At 42.0% G+C, this 26,922-nt stretch overlaps 1 protein-coding gene across 1 annotated transcript in view; it reads right to left on the bottom strand.

Annotated features, from left to right (window-relative positions):
• Col25a1 (collagen type XXV alpha 1 chain) overlaps positions 1–26,922 on the bottom strand; it is a 390,406-nt gene that overhangs the window by 176,124 nt on the left and 187,360 nt on the right. The window contains exons 3-4 of the mRNA XM_057793723.1: positions 20,815–20,859; positions 18,859–18,866 (exon numbers count right to left, since the gene is read on the bottom strand). Of these exons, the coding sequence (XP_057649706.1) occupies positions 18,859–18,866; positions 20,815–20,859 (53 nt within the window). The remainder of the gene's footprint in view (positions 1–18,858; positions 18,867–20,814; positions 20,860–26,922) is intronic.

The raw sequence follows: 26,922 nt of genomic DNA, 5'->3' as shown, positions 1-26,922 counted from the left end.
TGAGGGAGGCCAGTTTTCAGAGAACGTTTGTAAAGAATATGGCAGATGACTGATAAAAACTAAGCAAAAAATATTATAGGAGGAAAAGCAGGTCAAGGGAAAAACAGGAAAAGTGGGAGGGTGCCAATTAGTAGGGCGGCCGTGGGAGGACTGACCAGAGAAGATGCAAAGGGAGGGGCGAGGGGAAATGCCCACAGTGGAGATCCGTGTAGAGGGTTGAGAAAGTAGCCTGCTAGCTGCCTGGACCACGGTAAGTGACAGGAAAGGATGAGCCTGGAAGCAAAGGGAACAGGAAACAAGACAACTCAAGTCACAATAAGAACCTGGCTTTAATCAGGGAGACAGAGGCAGAGAGGTTCTACCCAGAAAAGCATCATTGTCTGGGTTCAGTCTGCAAAGGGGGATGGACACTGGGAGGGAGGAGCAACAAAGAAAATGATGTTACACACACAGAAGTCAAGAGGTTTCTATTGCATTCGAAGAGACAGATAAGACAGACTGTGCCAGGATAGATACATACATACATACATACATACATACATACATATGTATATCTTGAGAGAGAAAGAGGGGGAGAAAGAGAGAGAGGCACAGAGAGTCAGACACAGAGACAAAGAGAGAGGGAAAAGAGAGAGAAAGAGAGAGAGAACAGTGATCAGATTCCTGTATAACATCTGTGAGTAGCTTGTGAGGCATGAAAAGATGATTCCAGGAATGATCTGAAGGCTAACCAGAGTAGATAAAGAAATGGGCATGCCCTTCTCTGGCGTGAGGAGGACCTTACATGGTAAGGCCAGAAGAGGTAGCTCAATGGCGGGTACACAGCTGGAGTGTGCCAGGCTCTAGGTTCCATACTACACGCTACCAAAGAAACCATAAACAAAACACTGGAAAAGCTCTGTTTATCGTAAGTGATGTAACAACCACCTTTAAAAGTATCTGTGAGTGTAAGCAAACAAACCTATAAGCTGCTTGAATCCTTCATCCTTATTATCTTACATAATGCCTCTTAGTACATGGTGAGCTATCAGGGGATTTGTATAAGTATCTGTTCCTGTATTCCCTATAACGAGGTCAAACAGGCTTGCAGCCAGGAGGAAGCCTCCTCTTCTTGATGGCAGGAGCATCACGTAACTGCAGTACGAATGGAATGAATGTCAGAGAGGATAGTGTACACCTGAGCACTCAGGTTCTTCCAATAGGACCGACTGACTTCCATCTCAGACTCTTTAATCCATCAAGATTAGGACACCCCATTTTGACCAAATAAAGTCATAAACAGAGCTAACCAGCAAATTCTTACTTTCAGGCCTTATCACCCCCTCCCTTACTAGAGGTTCTGAGGTGATGACTTCTGGCGCTCCCTGATGACAACATCCATCAAAGATGAAGGACTTGCATTATTTCAAAAGGCTTCACCTGTTGTCCTGTAGCACAGACCTTCCCCTCTACCAGGCTGCCCAAATTCTCACTTCATTCTTTGCTGACACTGCCTTCTCCCTAAATCACAAGCATTGGCTTCTCGTGGCTCCTCAGAAACTGCGCCCTCTGTAGACAGCAAGCACTTCTCCGGGGCTTTGCTGCTGCTTCGATGGGCACCAGCAGTTGCTATCCAGCCATTTTCCAGAAACTCAAGCATCCTTCCCAGAGCTGACAAAACTCACCAGACACAGACTGCTCAAAAAGTTACAAGGTTTACAGGATACCTCCCTAGGGCTATAGAGATGGTAAACAATGCTTGAGGGAGAAGATTCCCTTTGATAGAATTACCTGCAAACTGCATGTCCCATGCCAGCCATGACCCCTGCCACTGAGCACCAGGGCTACAACACAGGCTTGAGTCATCAAAGGTCGGTCATATTCCATAGCCCCCACTTTTTATGTTTTACTGCACAGTCTTTGGGTAGTGGAAGACTTATCATAAACATTTGTATTCTAAAAACTCACCCTTATATCATTTTTATTAAGCTCCTATTAAATTCCAGGCAAGAATTATGATAGAGAAACCAGGAAAAACAGGCCTGGTCACTTCAGCAGGGAGCTTATTATCACAGCACAGGGTGATACATTGCTTCCCATTCCCATATATCCCAAGCCACTGGCGAAACTCGTTAACAAGGGCAGATTTCTAAAAAGTAATTAAAGTTCCCTCTTCTCAATAAAAAAATTTGTTGGTATTGAAAAATGAGCCACCTTAATTTATTTTAGAAGGAAACACTGTACAATTAGTGATAGCGAGATTAAATCAGATACTGTGCCGTCATCATTGAGAGCAGCATGAACACATTTCTTTTTTTCTGTAATATAAATATCCTCAGAGGAGACAGGGAAAGGAGCTTAGCATTTTCATAGCCACTGGCTAATTTACTTCTATTGATGAGGCGCCACAGGTTCTTAGTGAATAAGTCTAAGTAACTGCTAAAGGATAAAGGAAAGTGCTTGGTGAGCTGATGCCACAGCATGCTCCTAGTCTGCTGGGGAGAGAATTAAGCACACGCTGCCATGCCTGAATAGCGTCATGTCCCGCTTGGGCATGGCTGACTGGCCAGCCCTGAAATTGTACAAATGGAAGGAAGTAGGTTAAAATAGACATTAGTATTTATAACTGGTATGCATGAAGTAAATTAGGAGATCCCACCAGGTCTTTCTCAAGAGGTGGTAAAAACCTTTGGAAATAAAGTCTGCTAAAGCCATCTTTTCAAAGCCTTTGACAAGTCGCAAATCTCAGCCATTTTGTTTTTGACTGAAAGGAACTCAGGACAGTGTCAGTTTGGTTCACACACAACACATGCGCAAATACGCATGCACAGATACGCGTGTGTGCACACACACAAAGAGTGGATGCTGCAGGAAGCGTGAACTAAGACACAAGAGGTGTGGAATACAGCCTTTAAGGACAAAGGCAGCCCAGGGACCTGGCTGTGCCATTCAACGGAGGGAGATTTTGTCACCAGTGTCAGAGGGCAGCTATACGGTTCCAGGCTCCTTCAGATCCTGTGTGTATTCCCACAAGAACCATCCATAACCACCTGGAACCTGGTCCCCTTTGGGTAGTCATGTGGCAGGCAGGACCACTGAGAGGATGCCCCAGACTGAAGACAGAGGTCATACGCTTAACCCGAACCACGACTCAGATTTTCAAAAGCGTCAAGGAAACAATCAATTTAGAGTCCTTAGTTTTTTGTAATGTTAGAGAGTGGAATTTTGACCTATCATTTTTCTGTTGTAGAAAAACGTCAAAGTTTCCCAATTATTTTCAGTAATTGCCTTTCATATGAAGCAGACAGCGAAGAATAATGAGGGATCTTAAACCCAATTTTAGATAACCTTATAGAATCATGTTTCCTCTAACCTTAGTCCAAAAAGTATTTTATAGCAATATCCCAAAACTAAGCACTCCTCATTCAATCCTATGTCACTGGGTAATAAATGTTCCCTCTTATACAAATATTAACCTTGTCTAAATTATATTTGTATAGAAAAAGAACAGTCAACCAAAGAAACAAAATAATACCAAATTACCCAACAATTTAAGCTCAATTCAATAGTAAATAAATCCCCAGATTTTCTCCCAAGTCTATTATTTAGATTAAGGTAAAACAGAAATAACAAAATGTAGAGATTTAACTCAAGTAGTTAAGAGATAACCAGGTAATTTAGGGATAATACTACTTAAAGAATAAGAAATTCTTTTATTGTGCTGTTCTGACCCTTAACTAAGTAAGACGCGTTCTCCATTTAAAGTACTGCTTATAGCTAACTGAAAACTGAGAAACATCTTTAGCTACACATTATTTCTTAAGAAACTAAACCTCCCTCCCTCGGAAACAGAAGGTACATTCTCCTATACCCCGAGAGTCACTCCAGAAAGGCCTAGATGAGAGGAACATGGAAAACTGAAAATGAAATTTCTGGAAAATGTGCTGGTTACCCTTCAGCAGGGGATGACGCTGTACAGCAGGTGTGGCCTGAAGACCTCATGAACAGAACTGTCTGATACCTGCAACATTTGGAACGGTGCTCGCTAGAATGGAATGAATTCAGATTCAGGAAGCTGTGTGCCGGTGTGTCCCCTGCCTTTCCTTTTACCAGAGTGCTCCTGGGTCGGGGTGACACTGTCCCTCCTCTAGTTCCCATTTGAGAAGCACATTCAGTAATGAGGCAATAACCTGAGCTCTGTACCTAGGGCTCTTATCTACTGCAGTTTGTATAATGTGAGGGTTTTTCCATTGTTTGGATATCTAAGGGAAAGACTCCTCTAAAGGACACTTTTCCCACTTAGCAGAAAAATTTGAGCTACCAGGCATTCTGATTGAAGAGACAGTCTATCTTAGTCAAGTTATAAAGGCGCAATATTTTAAGATGTATTAAAGGTAAAATATTTTATGTCAAATATTAAAACTTAATACTTGGAGGCTTTTAGCATTCCACTATGTGCGTATGCAGATACATATTTGGAGGCTTAAGCAAGGAGCTAAAGTTTTATAAACATTTAAATAATTATACTAATGAGCTTCAAATGAAAGCTGTAACGGATGGAATAAAATCTTTAGCTGGTTTTAGTTGCAATTTTAAAGTAGATAGTTTGGACATCTATAAGTTAAGAGGCTACTTAGCATTCACAGAGTAAAGCAAATTGAAAACACTTAAAAGTTGTCTTTTTGTTTGTTTTGGTTTTTCAAAACAGGGTTTCTCTGTCTTGAGAGCTTTTCTGGAGCTAGCTCTTGTAGACCAGGCTGGCCTTGAACTCACAGAGATCTGCCTGCGTCTGCCTCCCGAGTGCTGGGATTAAAGGCGTGCGCCACCACCGCCCGGCAATAGTTGTTTTCTTATGAGAGATTTATCACAATGATTTTATAGTTGGCCACCTTTCACATATCCCACCAGTCTATGAGAATGTGTGCATCAGAGAAACACCTCAATCCTGAGAGGATGCTGACTCCAGTCTCCAACAGAAACCTAACGTAAGCCATCCCTGCACTGTTTTCAAACAGTGCCCAGATCGATGCCTGTGTGTCTGTGAAGGCTAAATTGCTGATGTTGTAGTGAATGTATTAAAACTGACTGAAAGTCCCACAGGGTGCTAGTTATAGGTTGCCACTATCCATTATAGCAATAGAATGAATGAATTTCTAGTAATATTTATGTGAATGAAAGCTTTCTATTTCCTATTTTTAACAGAATAGAGTCCTAGAAAATTATGTGCTTTAATATCTAAGTGTATTGTCAGGCTTTTAGAAAGTACTGGAAGTTCTGGGAATGAAAAGGGGAGAACTTCCTGCTCTATAAGTAAGTTTTTAATGGCAAAGTAAAAGCTTACCCCCACCCTCACATGGATTCAGGTCCTAGTTGATTTGCCTTGTGTTTTTTATTAGATATCTGCACATAGGAAACTTCCTATTATAGGAACTATGCGTCTCTATAACTACTTTCCTATAAATTATGATATTTGATATGAACTCAAGCAATTTTTCATTTTGCTCAAAAACTTCCAGGGATCTGAAATTGCCATCAGCTGGTGTATGATCATCAAGCTCTCTTCTGAATTCTATCAACATCACTAAACTTAAGTTCTAAAGGAAGGGGCATTTCCCCTCTAAAAGGGGAAGCTAATGCCTATGGGAAAATAACATTCTTAACAAATAAAACCCAGGGGACCTGGCCAGCAATATGAATAAATCCCCATCTTCCATAAGACTCTCAAACCAGTGTACAATACGCGAAGTCGGAAACAGTTCTTTTTCAACTCATGCCTTATAATGTGCAAGTCTGTATGAAGTGGCCATGCTGGCTCACTGGGTGTGGTTATTCAGTGGTTAGAAGATTAACTTTAATATGCAAAGTAGATGGTTGGCTAGGGATGGAGGAGGGTATCCGAATATATAATCCCCACCAATGAAAGTGGAAGTTTAGGTCATTTCCTATCCAGGGATATTCCTAGGGCATATTGGGTAATTGTCAAAGCATCTGAAAGGAACCAGCCAAGTTAATTAGTTCCACTCCAAGGGAGAATTCTTCACAAACCGGTTCCTATTCTGTGCCATGGATTAGAAGTCTAAAGAAAGGCTACATATGGTGAAAGATATATACATTCAGCCATTACCACAGACAGGCAGTAAATTATCTGGGGGGCCCGCAGAGCACTCCGTAGCCCGTTCTTTCAACTTCCCCCTTACCTGTGAAAAAGCCTGAACCTGTATGCCATTGGCTATTAATAATACTCTCTGAAAGCAAGCAAGTTGAAATTGTTCCCAAACTGCAAATCAATAGACCATGTATATATATGTCTACTACTGTTGAATGAAATTATATATCAGATTCAAGGCCTGGATCTGCACTACGGGACTCAAGCATGCTTTCATGTAGCCTATAAAATCCACAGGCTCTGAGCAGCACAAAGCTCTGAAATGCTTCTGTTTCCACTCCCAGAAGGATACCCTAATATAGAAGCAGTGAACGGAAGCCCCTGAAAGGAAGTCTGTGATATGAAATTTAAAATAATTGTTTTTAAATTTGTAGTTTCCAGATTGGGTTTCTACCATGCCTGCCAAACCTTCGCCTCTCTTTTTTTTCCTGTGGGCTTGTTATACAAATGTGGATTTCATTGATGTATTCACAGAAGGAAATGGTGATTCAGCCACTTTGTGGGTAATGCCTCTAGGTTTCTCCTCCGCCCGCAGAACACAGGGAGGTGGGACGGGTCCTGGGCCAGGAGGAAGGAGATGGAGCACACAGTCGGGTAGCGTTGGGGAAAGGCAGCCCTGGCTTGGTGTACGGCCTCTGCTGGTGCCTCGAAATGATGTGCTCCTTCCCTGGCCAGCCCCTGCTCTTTTAGAGCTGCCTTTATCCTGCCCCTCATGTGGCCTCTGCACAGCAGAACTGCAGCCTCCACCTTCGTAAGCATGAGTTTCCAAATGCCAGTGGCACAGGAATGCTCAGCCTTGAAATGTGTCACGGAGGAGAGACCATCTTGTCACCATTCTCCAAAAAGTGCACGTGATTTATTCGCGATGAAGAGATCAAATATGAGCATCCTAGCCACTGTTATGCACATGCCACTCAGAAGCCATGTACTCTAATTCTGTCTCCTTTGAAACTCAGAAGTAGAGTCATGGCTAGTGCTTCTGGCATATTGTGAAGGCTGTGTGGGGCGAAAATTCACCAAGAGGGGCACCCAGTTAACGGTATCCGTACGAGGATACTAACCTGACAGACAAGATACAGCCATGGGAGCAATCATGAAACAACTGGATTGGGGCTAACCAACTGCTTTACTACTGGATTGGCGGGTATACACATCTGGAGCTACACATCTGGTCAAAAACCTATAATTGGAGAGGTCATGGGCCCAATGAAAGAACATGCTACTGTTGATTGTCTAAGTGAACATGAACATGCTGTAGAACTTAATTCTAAATATTTTTATACCCAGAGAGTAGTTCTGGCCTCATCCTGGTACAGAGAAGTTCATTTATGTAGAGGGCTTCTGGTATCCAACATCCAACAATATATTTATTCCTTTACTAGCCAAGAATGCTTGCCAAGTCACATGTGTGTATTGCACTTCCCAGTCATGGTTGAAGGTCATTAACTTGCTAGCACCCACAACTTCATAAGTTACTTCCACACAATAGCTCTATCTATTTAGATTCCTGTTTAATCTTTTTCTCTAGCAAATTCTAAAAGAGTCACCAAGCTCCCTTTATTAGACTGCATCGATTTCTTTGTTTCCAATTTCATTATCCATTTTGCAGGACTACATGTACTCCAACCATATCAGAGCTCCAGCAAACAGAGAAAAATGCCCAAGTAAACCATCACCTTTGGTTAAAACGAGAGCTGGTACTTCTTGAAGTTGGTAAGTCCTTCTCTGCTCTGATACTGTTCCAATTGCCCAAACTCAAAACAATATAAACGGAAATATGTGTCTCCAAAAAGGCTGCTTCTCCTGAGGTGGCGCTGTTGCTATGCCTTCCTCTGCTCTCTCTAGGGAGTGATCTTTAACCTATTCATCCATACTCTACGAAGCCACAAGCCTTCCAGGAACCTTATCTCAGGGGAAGCCCTGGATCACCTCTGCGATGAGGATGGGTCATCTCCATGTCAGCCTAGGTTGAGGAAACCGACCTAGATTAGAAAAACACAGATTTTGTGGTTTTGTCTATGCAAGTGCTTCTGAGAGGATTAACCAGAAGGGGAAGGTCTTTCCTGAATATGAACCATCCATCCCATAGGCTGGGAGCCCAGATGGAACAGAAGGACAAAAATGAGAAAGCATCCTAACAAAGACAATGCTCTCCGCCTGGCTGCTGCTGTGGACTGCTGTTCTAAACTACAATATTTGCATTGTTGTGGCAAAATTGTATAAAAGCAATTTACAGGAGTGGGTTTAATCTGGTTTACTGTTTTAAGGTACAGTCTACCTTGAAGAAGGCGGGTGTCACATTGCACCCACAGTCTGGGAGCAGAGAGACACTGGGACTCAGCTCATTTCTCCGTCTTATTCAGGCTGGGACCTAAGCCCAGGGAATGGTGCCGCCCACAATGGCACTATTCCTCCGACCTTATTCAAACCTTCTTGGAAATGCCCTCACAAACACGCCCATGTTGTCTAGGGTTCTTCTAGATGAAATCAAGTTGAAAATAAACACCAGCCATCACATCTGCCTTATCTTCCCTGCTATCAAAGTAAAAATCTCTAAAAATTTACCAGAATTAAGAATTCCCAATTAGTGATATCTTCCAGTTATATCTGTCACAACAACAACAACAACAAAAGCATGACTCAGTCCTTTCCTTCTTTATTTCCCCAGTAGCCAGCACGGTATTTCCCAGAGTGATGCTGAGAGTCAGCATCACGGTATTTCCCAGAGTGATGCTGAGAGTCAGCATCACGGTATTTCCCAGAGTGATGCTGAGAGTCAGCATCACCTCTCCCTCCTCTTCCCCATTCATTCTGGCCATACAGGTGGGCCGGCATGTCTGTCTTGGTAATGCCACCTAAGCCTGCCCGCCCCTTTATCTCCAGCTATCCTCTTGTGCTATTCCTTTCTCACAGAAATAATTATCCTAAGCAATGTCTTCCTTGCCGTTTCTCCTCTCTGTGGTCATTTTCCTCTGGCCATGCCTGCTCTGGCTAAACCCTCTGAAGACTGCGCAGCCTTAGGCAAACGCCTTAGCCTGGCATGCGGGCTCCTCTGCCGTCCCTTCTTTCTCAGGCCTCTGCCCTCGCTCTTTCCCTCCTTGGACTCCAGCCTCACTAATTCCATGTGTCCTTTATTTTCACAGATGTCATTCTTCCTTATACCCAAAGACTTTAAAGTTAAATTCCTTGAAGGAAGCCACACGGAAGACGGTCGCCTTGACCAGATCCAGATAAACCCTGGCTGCCCGCCGTGCTCAATCTGGACTGTTTTCTTCCCTGCTACTCTCTCACTGGGGGTGTCATGAATATACGTCATTTCCCATCATACTGCTTTTCCCCCAAAATATTGCATTTCCCCTCATCAAATCAAATCACTGTATTTTGCTCTCTTCTGGATTCTTTTTTTTTTTTTTTTTTAGAAATTCCTTATTTATTTATTAAAGATTTCTGCCTCCTCCCCACCACTGCCTCCCATTTCCCTCCCCGTCCCCCAATCAAGTCCCCCTCCCTCATCAGTCCAAAGAGCAGTCAGGGTTCCCTGCCCTGTGGGAAGTCCAAGGACCTCCCCCCTCCTTTCAGGTCTAGTAAGGTGACAAGGTCAGGTCTTACTTGCCATTTAACTAACCCCCAGTACACAGCAGAGGGGAAGCCACACCCTGGATGCTCAGGACAGTTTTGATAAATGAGCCACTACACTATCTTTTCTTTTTTTAAAGCTTATTTTTTAAATATTGCTTTATTCAAGTCATTTTTATGTTACATAAATAAATCTCCTGGCTGATGTTCTACAAATGTCTCTCCTGGAGGTTTTCTTCTGGCTCCATTTATTATGTTGCTGCCACAATTACAAATTTATACATAAACAGCTCAATTTTTTTTTTTTAGATTTTTGCTTTAGGCTTCTGGTTGCAATTGCTTTCTCCATTCCAAATTAATTCTAAAAGATCCACTTGAATTTTTTTCTCAATAAATCTTAACTGAATCTTTTAAAATTAAAAATATAAGCATTAACTTTACTATAGAATAGAACCTTATCATACCCTTTCTTCTTGATTTTTTTAATCTCACTAATCTACTGCCAGATTTAAATTTTGTGTGTATGTTTTTTTATTATTGATTTTATTGAGCTATACATTTTTCTGCTTCCCTCCCTTCCTCTCTTCTCCCCTTTAACCTTCTCCCATGGTCCCCATGCTCCCAATTTACTCAGGAGATCTTTTCTTTTTCTATTTCCCATGTAGATTTGATTCATGTATGTATCTCTTAGGATCCTCATTGTTGTCTGGGTTCTCTGGGATTGTGATTTGTAGGCTAGTTTTCTTTGCTTTATGTTTAAAAACCACTTATAAGTGAGTACATATGAAAATTGTCTGAGTCTGGGTTACCTCACTCAAAATGATGTTTTCTAGATTCATCCACTTGCCCACAAGTTTTAAGATGTCATTTTTTTCTGCTGTGTAGTACTCCATTGTGTAAATGTACCACATTGTCCTTATCCATTCTTCGGTCGAGGGGAATTTAGATTGTTTCCAGGTTCTGGCTATGACAAACAGTGCTGCTATGAACATAGTTGAGCACATGCCCTTGTGGTACAACTGAGCATCCGTTGGGTATATAACCCAAGGTGGTATTGGTGGGTCTTGAGGTAGGTTGTTTCCTAATTTTCTGAGAAATCACCACACTGACATCCAAAGGAGCTGTAGCAGCTTGCACTCCCACCGGCAATGCAGGAGTGTTCCCTTTATCCCGCATGCTCTCCAGCATAAGTTGTCATCAGCACTACACTATCTTCTAAATAAGCAGTTGAGCTAGCTATTAACAATCGTGTGCCATCCTTCTGCCTCTATATCCTTGTTTCTATTTTGACCATGAAGAAATATTTTTTAATAATTCATCAGAAATAGTATTTGGACATTAGAAAGTATAAAACAAGTTTTATTTTAACCACAAGCAGGAAGATTTGTGAAAGTAAATGTGTATTAAAATCATTAATAATTTTGTAATAAACATTTAAGAAATCCGCAATGCCAGGTTTCATGATCTGAATTTTTTCTTAATTCTACCAGAGAGAAAAGTGAAGTGTATTTAATAATGAAAGAAGGAGAATATTTCCATATTACAGTCCTATGGACACTATCCAGATGAATATTACATTTAGTTAACTTTGGTCAAATGTGTGTGGTGGCGCGGGGGCGGGGTGCTTCGTAGAGTCTGTGGAATCAGAACTAGGGCAGGTGCCATTCTTTGTACAGGGAAATCCCAGCATTTTAAGCAGCTGCTCTGGAAAAATGGAGGCACTGAGATCCCCTTGGCATGCACACGCTGCTGGGTATTATTAATGCTTAACCGCTCATGGGGAGCAACAATCATTCAAATCACTCATTTGACCTTGTTAAAAATATTACTTCCCAAACGTGTCTAAGCTGCTTTACAAGTGCATTCAATCCTACAGCAGCTTTCTTGCTACTGGTAGTTATTACTGCACAAACCACAAAGTCGCTTCCTTAATTTGTCCCACGAGATATCTACATGTCTTCGTAGTAGATGGACCTAGGACCCCAGTCATGTGACTAAGAATTTGGTGACAAGAAAGCAAAACAGGAAGAGGCGACAGGACACGCCATCTGTTAGTGGCCTTGCTGTCAGAATGATATGGTGTGCTTGGACTCCCGCAATCTGACAGGTATCCTTTTTAAATGTCTTTAGGAATTCTGAATGAGCTTGGGGTGTATGGAGCTCTACACTAGAGCACTTGCCAAGAGTGAGGTAGGGCCCTGGGCTTTTGCCCCACAACTTAAAAAAAGAAAAAAAAGGGGGGTATGACTGCCTCGCTCTCCTACTTACGGTTTAACTTGAACAGATCACTCTTTTAGTGCCCTCTTTTCCTCTTTCCTCATTTGTTTAGCTTTTCCTTTGAGTCCAGTTACCATTCTCTACATCACCTGCAGTTATGTGAGTGACTGACTGGACCCTTGTTATGTTTCTGGGTAGAAGTGATGACGTGATATAAAACATCCTGCCTCTCTAGTACTGGCGTGGAGCATCCCTCACTTGACCCTCAGCTCTCTTTCTTCATCTTCTGTCCAACCACAGGAAACCCCAGGATATATTGTGAAAATGACCAAGTCTCCACTGGTCTGAGTCCCTGTAAGCAGCACAGGCCCATACCATATACAAGGAATAAATATCCATTGTTGCAAACCAGTAAGCTCTCAGTTATTATTTGATATCAAAGCTATTGCCTTTCTCAAATAGACGGTATGCATAAATACTACACAGAAAACAAAGTTCCAAAGAAAAATACTGCTGATCCTTATATATCTGTTTCTCCTCATTGAAACGCATGTGCACGCGCACACACGCACACACACACCTCTGATTTATGTCAACTTAAATATGAGTTTGTAGTATTTATGCCACTTCCACAATTCCAAAGATCTGCTCTATCTGGCACTATAGCCTACATAAAGAAGAGCACAGAAACCATGGTCACAAATTGGAGCTGAACTTTGTTATCTGTAACCTGAACCACTCATAAAATGGGGGCCATGCTGGGTTCTTACCTTAAGAGTTCACAGTTGTAGCCCCCTTTTATTTTACGTTGCAGGAAACAAACATATATACAAGAGACCAAAATGTACGGGTTAGTTTTTATGTCAGTGCAACACAAGTCAGGGTCATCTGGAAAGAAGGAATCTTAATTGAGAAAATTCCTTCTCCGTAAGATTAGCTTGTAGGCAAGTCTGTGGGGTATTGTCTTCGTTAATGATTGACTTGGGAGGGTCCAGCCCACTGTGGGCAGTGCTACCCCTACGCAGATGATTCTGTGTTTTTTTTGTTTTGTTTTTTTGTTTTTTTTGTTTTGTTTTGTTTTTCGAGACAGGGTTTCTCTGTGGCTTTGGAGCCTGTCCTAGAACTAGCTCTGTAGACCAGGCTGGTCTCGAACTCACAGAGATCCGCCTGCCTCTGCCTCCCAAGTGCTGGGATTAAAGGCCCGCAGATGATTCTGGATTGTATAAGAAAGCAGTCCGGGCAAGCTATAGAGAGCAAGTCAGTAGGCAGTATCCTTCTATGGCCTCTGCATCAGTTCCTGTCTCCAGGATCCTGCCTTGAGTTGCTACCAAATTTTTCCTGGATTGTGGACTCCAAAATATAAGATAAAAGCAACCCTTTTCTCTCCCAAGTTCATGTGGGCTATGATGTTTTATGGCAGTAACAGAAACCCTAACTAGGACACAAAATGAGACGGCCTGTTACCATTTTTCTAACTCTACCAATAAGAAGCCTTTAAACATAAATTAACTGTCTGTGTTTTTGTTCCTTTGGATTGCTACAGTGAATATTGTGGCTATCTAGCTACCTAGGTATTTTTAACTGATACCACCTCCTACAAGACTTACGGTTTTGTCTTCAATCACCAACAGTGTCCTGTTAGAGGGAAGAGAGTGGTCACTAAAGGTGATGGTTAGAGTTCACTGTCAGTGTGGCAGGATTTAGATTCGCTTGGGACATGGGCAGCTGATCGTGCATTTGGGGGGCAGGGGCAGCTGAGCATGCATATGGGGGACATGGGCAGCTGAGCATGTTCTAGAAAGTACTTAATGTGACCGATACAGAGCAACAGGGAGAGTGAGATACAACAAGGACGCTCCTTACAGAAAAGGTGGTCACACTAAAACTTAACTTGCCTGAAAATTGAAAATGCCTTTGGACAACACAGAGGGAAGTGAATTTTGAAGAGAGATAGACCTGGGTTCAAATTCTACTTCTGCCTCATGATTGATGTACACTCTAGGACAAGTTAAGTGATGGGCCCATCCCCCAGTTTCTTCCTTTGTAAAATGGGTAGAGTCAGCCTTGGTCACAAAGGCAATATGGAAACTGATACCTGCAATGGTGGAAGCATGAATGGTTGTTATCACCTTACTGATAGCTGGAAAAGAATTACTCTTGAATGAGAAATCCGGTTGTTTCTTCATTATGAAGTAGGGATGTCAGAGTTTTGCCTCTTAAAGTTCTTCAGAGATTTCCTTTCCTAATTCATCCACCACAGAACCAGCACAGTAAGCTTAGCTTGGCTTGGCCTGCCTCGCTCATCTGTCAGCAAGATTCTAACATTCAAACTGAGTTGACAATTGCTGAAGGTGGAGGAACAAAAGAGGCCTTGCAACAGCATCGGATTGCACACCTCAGAGGGTTTGAGCGACCAACAATAACATCATATCTCTGTCAATCAAGAGCAATTATAGCGCTTGGTGGACCCATGCAAGTAAAACTGTCAGTTACAAAGGGTCTCCTGACTCTTTCTCTGGCTACAGCTATTAGACCGGCTTGATTCTATGACCTGTGGATATTTGAGTGGGACTTCCTTTTGGACAGAAGAATAGACTGTAAGACTGGGGGAGACATTTGCTCATTTTTAAAATCTTGATGTTATTCTCAGGATATATATATATATATATATATATATATATATACACACACACATATGTGTGTGTTATATAGTATATATAGTATACACAAAAAGGCTGGATATATATATATATACATATGTTATATAGTATATATAGTACACACACACACACAAAAGGCTGGAGATGGTTCAATTGCAAAGTGCTTGCTGTCAAGTCTAAGGGCCAGAGTTTGGCTTTCCCAACACACATTAAAAGTCAGGCATGGGGGTGGAATAACCATCCCAATGGAAGGACAGAGGAACAAATTCCTGGAGCTTAATGGGCAGCTCATATTGGTGAGCTCTAGGTAGAGCAAGCAACCCTGTCTCAAAATCCAGTTGGACTACAATGGAGAAAGATCTCTCATGTCAACCTGTGGCCTCCATTCATGGACATGTAGATTATCTGCATGCATAGTATGTGCACACACACACATACACAGATACAAACACACACACACACAATCTAAATCCAAAAGTATAATTTCTAGATAGGAAACACAATGGTCAGACACATCACTTGAGTGAATATAGTGGTATGATTAGAGCTCGATGCCTGAAGCACCTGCATGGAGTTCCTTAGAGCAGGATTCTACAATGATACCTTCATGAGCAGATAGAAAAGCAGACAAATCACATTTATAATCATAAATGGCTCTATTTCAGCTGTTCATAAATATTCTTGTCAAAATGGATTAAGGCTTAACAGCTTACTATGAAGTAATTGATATGTGAGCTCTATTTCAAGTTGCATTTCAGGTCTTAAATTATAAATAACCGCAGTATACAAAACACAGACACTGACAAGGAAAGCGTGTAATTACACATACCCACACATTCTAGTGTGTTAGAGTCAAGTTTTCCAAAATTCATCAATCGAAGATAAAAATGAAAAGTTGATAAATTTTACGATAAAGTATGTTTTTTATTTTGTTCTTCTCATTCTGAGAACATTACTACAAGAGGGTAACAAGAACCAGTTACGTTCTAGCGAGAACGAAAGACAGTGAGCTACGGCATCCTCCCCTGGGTCCGTCAACACATGTGGATCACGGCAGTGTGCCCAGTGCTGCCCTTTCTACTACCGAGTAACTCTGACAATAAAATAAAGGACGGGAAAATATAGAGCTGGATGTAAGGCCATGCCTCAGCATTCTGTTCACAAGAAGCCCCAGCCCCCCAGGACGTCAGCAAGAAAGACTCCTGGAGTCCTGGAGGACCTCATTGCTGTAGGTTTTGTGCCAAGGGTTGCCCAGCAGAAGCAAGACTATAATCTTATCGGAGCACATGAAAACTAACGGAATGAAAATGAAGGCCCTTGTGTTCAAAGTGGTAACACACCTGGGATCCACACGGGAAGCAGTTTCATACTTGTGGGGATAGCTGAGCACAATTTAAGGACACCAATTAGAAAAAAAAATTTCTAAAAATAGGATTGCATTAACTTCGGACTTTTATCATGGAAAAGAATAAAAAAAAACCCACATATAAAATAAAAATGACGCTTAAAATAGGAAATATAAGATCACCAGACATTAAAATTGCTGATAGTTGGATGTGTCTGTAGATAGGAAGTACATTGGTAGGAAGTCTACCTAATCATAACAGTGCCAGTATGCATTAATATTTATTCAGATCATAGTGATTGCCTACAAAGCTACCTATTCTAAAAGAAAACTAGATAGAAGACAAATACTTCTTAGAAATTCTGGGTAGGGGGTTAAAAAATGAGGGGCTCAACAGAATTTCATTATGAGATCATTTTAACCATCAGAGCCCCAGGCAGAGCAACACAAGCAACAAGATACAAGTCCACTGCATTCCAAGAGGCTGCATAGTTCATGCATTTTTCTTACCCTTTTCTTCCAACTGCTAGTGTGCCACCTACTTTTCTGTAGGATTTATGGAAGGAGTTTAATCTGAATTATAGCTTAGAGTTCATCTTACGGGGAGGCGCAGCAGAAGCAGGCAGTCTGACTCCCTCCAGCCAAGTTAGACCTTCTACCGCCCCAAGCAGTGCCACCACCTGGGGGGAAAGTGTGCGCATGCCTGAGCCTGTGGGGGACATTTCTCCTTTTAACTGCTTCTCATCTGATCCTCATGTGACCATTTTGAACTGTCTCTTACTTAGCATGAAAACACAGGGTCACAACATATGTCTTTGAAGTAGTTTGCTGTCCTCGTCATGGCCTGTTTGAAATAAAGTCAAGATAGCGTGGACGGGGGTCATGCTTGCTTTATAATGTGACCATTTTACATTGACTTACCAAGCTTGTAGTGTACATAATTATTAGTGCCAGGGAATGTGATTTAACTAGGGGCTACCTAACTTGTATAACAATGGTCTGCATTGTAACACACTTAGGATTCATAAAGAACTAAGCATGAAGCTGAAATTATATAAAATCAGATGTATCCAACTGAATTTTAACCTCACAAGCCCTTTGACTATGCAGCCTTGTAGAATTAACCTCAGTGAACTTTAAGTTTCGTAACCAGGCAATGGGGCTAGCAATATCAGAGGGCAAACATGCAATTTGATGTACAAAGTCCCTAGACAATTGCACACCAGATAGTTAAGACCTAATCAGTTCTTTCTTTATATACAGTAAGGAAAGATATACAAAATCTTATAGCAGAAAATCTGGGCTAAGAAATTGATGGAGGTGGGTCATCTTTCTATCTGTTGTTTCATTGGTTAAGTAATAAAGAAACTGCCTTGGCCCCTTTAATAGGACAGAAAATTAGGTAGGCGGAGTAGACAGAACAGAATGCTGGGAGAAAGAAGCCGAGTCAGGAGTCGCCATGATTCTCCCACTCCAGACAGACGCAGGTTAAGATCTTTCCTGGTAAGCCAGCTCGTGGTACTACACAGAATATTAGATCAATATGTAAGAGCTAGCCAATAAGAGACTGGAACTAATGGGCCAGGCAGTGATTAAAAGAATACGGTTTCTGTGTAATTATTTCGGGGCATAAGCTAGCCATGCGGGCGGCTGGGTGCTGGGGACGCAGCCCTGCCACTCATTATTACAACAAGAAATAGCCCAAGCAGACAAAGGTACCATGCTACATGCTGTTTTAAAGAATCAAGGAGGAAATACTTGCATCTTAAAGGTAACACCCTTGCAGACATGAGAATTAACTTCTTGATCTGACTGACAAATACAAATTCCACAGAAAGAAACCTTGAACACGTTACTTCCCTGGTAACCTTGGGAGTTTCCTCAGGGGCAGTCATGTTTTGTTTTGAGTTTTAAAGACAGACACTTAAATATGAAGGCAGAGTCAAGGCTTCTAGACCTGGGCCATGCTGTCTACTTAGCATTGAGCAAGAGCAGATAAGTCAGTCAAAGAAGCGAGATCATTGCAAACATGATTCATGGCCCATCCTTGAACATGGCAGAAAGACTGCAAAAGATATTTAGAAGCCAATGCTTCCTCTGAACAAGTCAACAAGTGTGTGTTAATCCCTCTCCCCGGACTAGGCTGGCCTCAGATAAATTGGCAGTGTAGAGTCTGGGATGAGAAACTATCTCAAGGCTAACGATCATTGCTACTGAAAAGGCCCGGTGCACAGTATAAACACGGGGTCAGACAGCAGATAGCCAGGATATTACTCAAAAAATGCATCGAGCACAAAGCTGACAAGATAATCAGTTCCTGCGAGTGCAAAGCGGTCTGGAATGCCACAGCTATGACCTACGCAGGGAAAGAAAGGAGCACAAACTCTCCAAGGGCCGTGTCTCAGGCTCCTTATGCAGGCAGGGCTCCAACAGACTTCAAAGGGAGTTCTGCCTAAGAAGGGAGGACCGGCCCAGGCGGCGCACAGGGGGTATCGCTTCCATGATCATGTTGCCATCTACATTTGGTGGACCGGCAAATCCAAATATCTCAGACACGAGTTTAAACAGATGGAAAAAGAAGTGTGAAATAGCTGGGAGACCTGCGTGCAAAAGCAACCTCAGGATTCCAGGAAAAAGACTCAAAACCAGGGGCTTCATGTGTTACCCCGAAGTCTCAAGAGAGTAATCAGTGTATGACAACATAAAAAATAAAGCCCACCCCCAAAATTGCATTCTAGTATAGCACATAACCCAAAATTTTCTAGTAAAGAAATCATTTTCCACATTTAAACATTCGTAAAAGGTCAACCCCATTTTCCTAAATGAGGCTTCAACCATATCTGTTTTTAATGAGGTTTTAACATACGTGGATCCTGGTTATGTAGAAAGAGCCGAACTCATCAGACTATACTTACAGGAGGACCTGGGGGGGGGGGGGTGAAAAAGAGAGAAAGATAAATTAGTGAATGTAAATATTAAAATTATTAATAGATAACAAATCATTATAACCACCAACACAATACTAAAGATACAAAGGGGACTTACAACACAGTGAGTCCTAGATGCTTTCTTTACATCACAGACTTGGAGACGACAGAAAAAATAAATTTATGCCCAAACATAAATTGTGCCTAGAATTTGGACAAACTGCCAGGTTCTCCAAAGCCTACTAATGTGCATCTGAGAGACCTGTGAATTTGAAATAAAACTACATAATACAAGTGAGTCTAAGTAAAATACGAGCCAGGAGAATCTTGACTGCGTTTGAAGGCTACTCCAGAGACCTGAGCTTGATAAACACAGTCAGATCAGCAAAGTCTACCACCAGCCGAAGGCTTTCCTTTTAGAGTGTCCTTCCTTCAATGCTTCCCCCATACATAAAAGCCCAGGCCTAGCGTCTCTGTAGGTTTCTTTAAAAGCCAGAGAACAGGCAAAAATTGAGAGCATTTCTGTATTTCACGCACCATATGCTCTAAACGCCAACTCTCAGTGACTAGGCATTTGGAAGGTGATTTTTAGCTTGTCTATAGAACTTTGCACAAGTACTCAATTTTCATCTTCCCCCCTCAATCTTTTGAAGAAGATTACTTTGGTGATTGCTTTATCATTTCTTTTTCTTGAAGACTACTTGGGGAGGGGGGAGAAAAGGGACCAGTGGGAGTGTGGGAAGCATGAGGTGGGGCAGGGATTGGTGGAGTCAGACAATGGGAACAAACTGTTGTAACACATATGTATGAATATGCAAAAATGACCCATTGCTCTATGTGCTAACCTTAACATTTAATTTTTAAAGAACTCTATTACGAACTCTGCTCAGCCATTTAGATTCAGGGTGGCCTAAGGTCAGGTTTTGAGAATACTCGGGAACCAGCAGCCACCCTCCCCAGCTGATGAATTTTCAGAATCCCTTTCATGTTATCATCTTTTCTGAAAGGGAGGGGGGAAATGGAATATCCCAGATTCAGCCCACTGCCTGGTCTTCCTGACATCTACGGCTCCACTATTTCAACACCTGGCCAGAGATTGTCTTAAATATTAATTAAAAACTAACACCAGAGAGTGGAGAATTCCATCTCAGAGCTGGAGTCACCATGAAAGGAAGAACTGATGTCCTCTTGAGAAATAGCTCATGGCTATTGACCCGTCTAAAATCTGAGATTTCTTAGACTAAGAGCAGTAACTGACCTCCCTTATTGCTATACCTTGGTTTCAGAAATATCTTAATGTGGCCTTTTCTATTTTACCTTACCTATAGGAATTTGTCCCGAAAGCACAGCTACTGAAGTGAGCATCGAGAGAAACGATTGTAATAGCCATGGCCAGATCAGTCAACTGCCCTGTTTCCGCAATGATATCACGGAAACCGCAGACAGACTAAGGATACTGCTCTAACCACAGAAGCTCCGTACCGGTAGCAGGAGACACCCTAGAGTCAGTAAGAATGGTGGAGCAGTATGACACACTACGCCCACTGGATAAAATAACAGAGCTTTCTAGGGTGTCCTCCTTAAAGTGCTAAGACAGATAAATACCCCCCGGCTGGTCATCCAGAGAGAGGACACATAGCAATATGGCCATAGCATGTGTGGGTGAGAACCCCAAGGAACACAGGCCAGGTGGGTTGACTTTGATGGCCAAGCAAGCTAGGACATGGGGTGGGAGAGTCTGTACTTAGCAAACATGACGGACAACAGTTTGCCAATACTTCCTTCCTAGAGTTTGTTGATATTAGGGTCTATTCTTAAATTCAAAATCTAGACTAGAAGTGCCAAGCATATGCACACCTTCCAACAAGGGAATAGTACCATTGGTTAAGGGGAAAAACCATAACCACTGCACCAGAACTTTAGTAACCTGAGGCGGTCACTTACCAGACTCTCCTCTTCGGCCTCTCTTCCCTCGTTTCCCCGGAGGACCTGAAATATAACAGATTATTTGTAGTATAGTTCCATTTTTTTTTTACTGGTTGTATAATGGTTCCTACATAGTTTCTCCATTTCCACTCCCTGCTTTGCACCACCAGATTTAGGAAAGGGACCCAGGGCTTGTGAAGGTCAATACTCTTCCAGCATAGCTAAGCTCTATTTCATCCCCATCGCTGGTCTAGACAATCATCTACTACAAAATCAGAATTTCTACTCATTCCATGTATATACCATCAACACAGAAAAGATTTGCTAAAGCAAGGAGTTGAGGTGTCATTTTTCTGAAGGTCTCAAATTATAAGGACAAAATCTAAATAACTATTGTTTATCTTCAGTGAGGTTCAACATGATTCTTCTGAAACTATTGGAGAGCAATTAAACACATACACAAAAAAGAATGTATTTGAAAGATATTTCTGTTAAATGTGAATGTAATGGAATTCCTTGATATCACCTGAATAAGTTAATGGCCCCATTAAATGCATTGTGTGTAGTAAGTGGTTACTTTTAAGTTTGATTTTTATATAGAGACAAAATCATTTTCTCCTAATGAACAGTTAGCCTTAATGGTGGTGCAATTCAAAAAGTAGAAAAACAAACAACAAAAAAACAAAAACATCCTTAACCTTTTTATTTCAGTGAGTTGCCTATAAGGACAACCAAGCCAGACTTTATCAGACTTAGTGCATCAAATTCTAGCCAATTGCACTTCAAGACAGTGTTCTCAATTACACTACTTCTATCTGCATGTTCTGGGGTAAAAATAGCTTCTACTGAATTATGGCTCAAGTGAACAGAAGAGAGTAATCAGCCCACAGTGAGGACAGAGGGCTTATAATACTTGCTGGGAGAAAAAGCCAAGGAAAACAGAGTACTGCCTGCTGCCAAAAAATGAACTGCTGAGTAGGACTCATGGCTTCTAAACCCCAGAAAGTTCCAGAGACACGGCAACTGTCATCTTGAGTCTGAGTTATCATCCCATCAGACGCTATCATGAGTGGTGGAAACACTAGTGAGCCACCCAGCTTCTCTAGTCTTGCACAGGGAAGTATATCCATCTGTGTTGATAGCAGAGTAAAAAAAACCCCATATAACCAAGGAATAAAATCAATCAATCATATTAGGAGACCCAGCTTTACAGCAAAACCCAAACAATCAGTAGACTTTTGGGTTTCTTTCTGTATTCGAGAATAAGAGGAGAATTCATGCACTCTCATTCCCAAGGACTGGGGCAGGAAAATCAAATAAGTGAACAAACATGGTAGGACCTTCCTTTATACGACAAATATATATTTATACACTTGCCCAAACTCACACATGGACATTTGTACTGACAGACTCCAGTATTCATAATGCCTTAAGATTAGAACTCAGATGTTTGGTATAATCACTTAAACCAGTGAAACTTAGCAGGCTCTTGTGTGACTGACATGGTTAGCATTAGGAGACACTAACTGGTTTTCAAGCAGGGAATATAAGAGTTCTAAGAACTGATGCATAATTCAAGTGATAACAAGAACAATCTACATTTAAACTCATAGAAGAAGAAACTTAGTATTCAAAGGTAAGGAGACAGTGTCGGCAAGACCAGAGGCTCAAATACAGTCAGAGACATTCTGACTGGCTGCTCACTTACCAATAAATAATAACTACTTACTCACTGGGGATTAGCTTACTTTCTTTTCTCTACGAAGATGCTCCCTTAGAACAGTAAAGTGCATGAAGCTAACACAGCAAGTTTATTATGTTTTTGAAGAGAATCTAAAATAAACTAAAACAAAATCCTTACAAGAAAGTGATCAAAGAAGCAAACTTTGTCTTCGGGAGAAACCCGAAAGCCAGAGTCACGTTATTTCTGAACATGTCTTCTTCAAATATTCAATCACAAATCTTCTAGAAATCAATCAAATGTCAAAGCGACTGTGGAACAAAAGATAATGGAAAGGAAGACATCTCAAAGGTGGTACCTGCGGAAGATGGCAGGGTTCTGGAAGGATATCATAATATTTGAGAGCCAGCGAAGTCACACCAAGTTGTAAGTTGAGAGTCTAAAATAAGTTTTGACTCAATGAAAAATATTGGATTGAGAGTATATTATAATGATAACCGGATGGAGAAGCCTAGAGTGACTCCTAATGTGAGAGAAGCAAGCTAAAGGACTGAACAAAATTCTCAACAACACCTCCATATCTTGCTGACAAAGAGTAACCCAAAGTTTGAAGAAATCCAATGCACTGATAAAAACACTGGTCTCTGATTTTAAGATCAGACCCAAAAGTGAAAAACAGAAGAGATGAGCCGGATAATGAACGACTGCAAAGCAGCAAGAAAGATGAAAATTCCCAGACCAAACTCATGGTGAGAGCTGAGAAGCCGGGCGGTGGTGGCGCACGCCTTTAATCCAGCACTCAGAAGGCAGAGGCAGGCGGATCTCTGTGAGTTTGAGGCCAGCCTGGTCTACAGAGTGAGTTCCAGGACAACCAAGGTAACATAGAGAAAACCTGCCTCAACAAAAACAACCCAAGGGTGTGGGGAAGGGGAACTGACAAAAGGTTCCACCCATAAAGGATAACGCTGTCCAAACTCTTGTTTTTGCTGTTAAATGTTTTATTTTGAAATTAGCTTAATAATTGGGCTTCCATAAGGCTTCTTCAAACACCCTTAGTTTTAGCTAACCCATTCACTCTCCTCTTCTCTCCCCGACTCACCACCCCCAGCCCTACTGAATCTCTTAACCCTCGTTATTGCCCCTTTTCTTTCTTCTTACCTGTATTCTGTTATCCCACAACTGGGAAAAAATCGGGTTGTGGTCTCCTATATGGATTTCTGTACCCTCCTCCTTTGGGTTAGCCCTGTCCTTTACACCCCTTGATTTCCCCCACACCCTTCCCTGCCTAAGCCTCCCTGTCCCCTTCTCCCCCCCTTCCTGTTTTCATTGTACCTGTACTCCACTAGCTTCCTCCCTTCACATGCCCCCCAAACCCCTTTCTAGTTTTCCCCCTCAACTTGTGCTCCAATTTAAATATGCAGATAAAATACTTGCAAGTAAGCTCTGTGTATGAGAGAGAAGAGGCAGTGTTTGCCACTCGGCATCATTTTCTTTCCAGCTCCATCTATTTACCTACAAATTTCATGATTTCACTCTTCTTGATAGTTGGGTAATAGTCCACTGTGTACACATGCCACACACTCTTCCTGCCCGTTCATCTGCTGATGAACATCTAGATTGATTGATTGCTAGCTAATGTGACTAGAACAGCAATGAGTGCGGATGTCTACGTGTCCCTATAGGAGGATACAAAGACTGCCCTGTATTGGCCCAGGACTGGTATAGCTGGGTCATCTGACGGTTCTAGTTCTAGCTTTTGCAAAACCTCCAGACTGGCTTCTGAAGTGGTGGCACTAGTTGGCACTCCATCAACACCACATCCGCGCCAGCACTTGTTGTCCTTTGTGGTCCTGATGACAGCCGTTGTTACCGGGGTGGACCAGAATCTTAAAGAAGTACTAGTTTGCATCTCTCCGATGGCTAAAGATGTTGAACACTCTATAAAGTCTTTCCTAGCCATTTGTATTTCTAGTTTGAAATTGTATTTGTTTAGTTTCATAGTCCATCTTTAAATTGGGTTATTTTCTTATGGTTTAGGTTTACCACAGTTCTTTGTATATTTTAGACACTAACCCTGTCAGATGAAATCTGGACAAGGATTTCTGTTGGCTGCCTGTTCATTCATTTCACTATTCCCTTTGTTGTACACAGGCTTTAAGTTTCCCAAGATCTCATATGTCATCTGTTAGTCCTACTTCCTCTGCTCTTGGAATCTTATTTAGATAGTTCTCCTGATCCATGTCTACACATTGATGTGTGATCCCAACCTTTTCTTCTAGAAACTTCTGGGTATCAGGACTTGTATTGAGGTTCTGGATCCATCTGAAGTTCAGTTTTGCTGTGGTGGGAGGCAAACATCCAGGTGTGTGACACCTCCCTACAAGTAATTCGTCGGGGAAGCCCCAGGTCTCCAAAATAACACAGGGCATTGCCACTGCTGTTGGCTACCCCCCCCCCATAACCACAAACTAAGACTCTGCAGCTGAAGACGCCACATGCTTTGTTGCAGGATACAGAGACATCAATCTCAAACTGACCAAGAAACCTGTTCCATGCTGAGCTAGCTTTCACAGTACCTGAAGGTGCCATGCAGGCTGCTGGGGGAAAGATGACGCCAATGATGTTACCCAATACTGAGCCGTGAATGCTACAACATTTATTGTGCCCACTAATACAATAGTGGTGTGGTGGTTTGGGGAACCACCCAAAGGGAGTAGCACTATTGGGAGGCTTGGCCTTGTTTGAGTGGGTGTGGTCTTGGTGGAGGAAGTGTGTCACTCTGGGGGTGAGCTTTCAGATCTTTTTCTCAAGCTTTACTCTATATGACAGTTGATTTTCCGTTGTCTGGCTATCAAGATGCAGTGACTCTCAGCTCCAGTACCACGTCTGCCTACATGCTGCTATGCTCCCTGTCATGATGATAATGGACTGAACTCCTGAAACTGCAAGCAAGTCACCCCAATTAAATGTTTTATTTATGAGTTGCCATGGTCTTGGTGCCTCTTCACAGCAATAAAAACCCTCACTAAGACAAGTGACCCAACAATTATTGGATAATTAATCACTTTGTGATTGGATTTGAGCCATGCTGGGCAGGAGGGGGATTTCATGCCTAGTACTATCTATCCCTGACCTAAAGCCCCATAACTGGGGAGTTCTTAGGCACTAGGGTAGAACCCGCTATTAGCACTTTGCTAAATGTCCATGCCAAAGTACCTTCTGAATATTTATGTTTATGCCCATAGACTTCGGCTGCCCTCGACTTTGCTCAGAGAAGCTTCTTTTTGCAGTGGACAGCGGTCAATAAGAGATTGAGTGTTGAGTTCCCAAGATGGGACATTTGTATTAGCCCTGTGCCATCAGTGCTTGGGGAACACTGCAAAGGGAGAGATGAAAAGATTTTAAGAACCAGAGGATGGAGGCCATGTGAACTGCTGCTCCCTGGACCTGCCAGCCATTGCAATAATGAATTCACAGAAGCTGTGGTTGCCCTCACAAGCCTAAGTCAGCTAAAAATCCCACCATAGAGGGGCATAGAAGGGCAGACCATCTTCAGGCTCCACACTTACTGAGGAGCGATGGGCAATGGATAGCTTCCAAGAGAGAGAGAATTATTCTTTATTGGTGATGGGACAACGGACTTGTTTCCTATGTTCCAGCAGGTGGTCCACACCCATGCACTTAGGTGCATAAGCTCTAACTGGAATTAATGGGTTATTTTTAAAAAATGCAGTTGGAAGAAGGGCATGATGGGGGATATTGGGGATTTGGAAGGGATATGGGGTTACAGAAGATCATATTTCATTATATACAGGTATGAAATAAGAAAATTAAAATTTTAAAAGAATGGGAGCAATGCTAATAAAGTGCCAATCCCATGGAATTCTTGACTTGTTAAATTAACTTATATTGTGCTTTACATTTTAACAAGCAATATATATTCAAGAAACTGACTCCAGTTGTCTTGAGCAAATAGTTTAAGAAGTAGTAACCATGTTTATGGCAAGCTGAGTGATGAAGTACCAGCCAAGCAGGGGGCAGTAGAGCAGATACAGACACTCAAATGATGCTTTGATGTTTTGCGAGAGTCTTGCAAGAAAACTTTCAGTGACTTCTATCAAGAGAAAGACGGATCTTTAGCAAAAGGAACTGGCTTCAAGAATCTGAATGGGAAGAAACAGAAACAAAGCAAATGAAGCCTCCAAGCAGAGACTTTGGGAAATGAAGAATTAATCACACAAAACACAAGTGAACAACAAAGCCTGATTATTCTTCAGGATTAGTAGATCCGTGATACCTATTAATAGATAGGCACGTGCCTCAGGGAGATCTTTCAATCTTTTCAAAACTGTAAGACACATGGTCTGAGATGCGAGAGACACTGGTTTTAAGAGAATCGCTATAATGCTAACCCTTTTTAAGCCAGTTAGTAGCAATCCAGCTGT

Source organism: Chionomys nivalis, chromosome 18 (genome assembly GCF_950005125.1).
Source record: "Chionomys nivalis chromosome 18, mChiNiv1.1, whole genome shotgun sequence".
Taxonomy (NCBI): Eukaryota; Metazoa; Chordata; class Mammalia; order Rodentia; family Cricetidae; genus Chionomys; species Chionomys nivalis.
The sequence above is the reverse complement of the archived record's forward strand: the minus strand, read 5'-3'. Positions and strand labels throughout refer to the sequence as shown.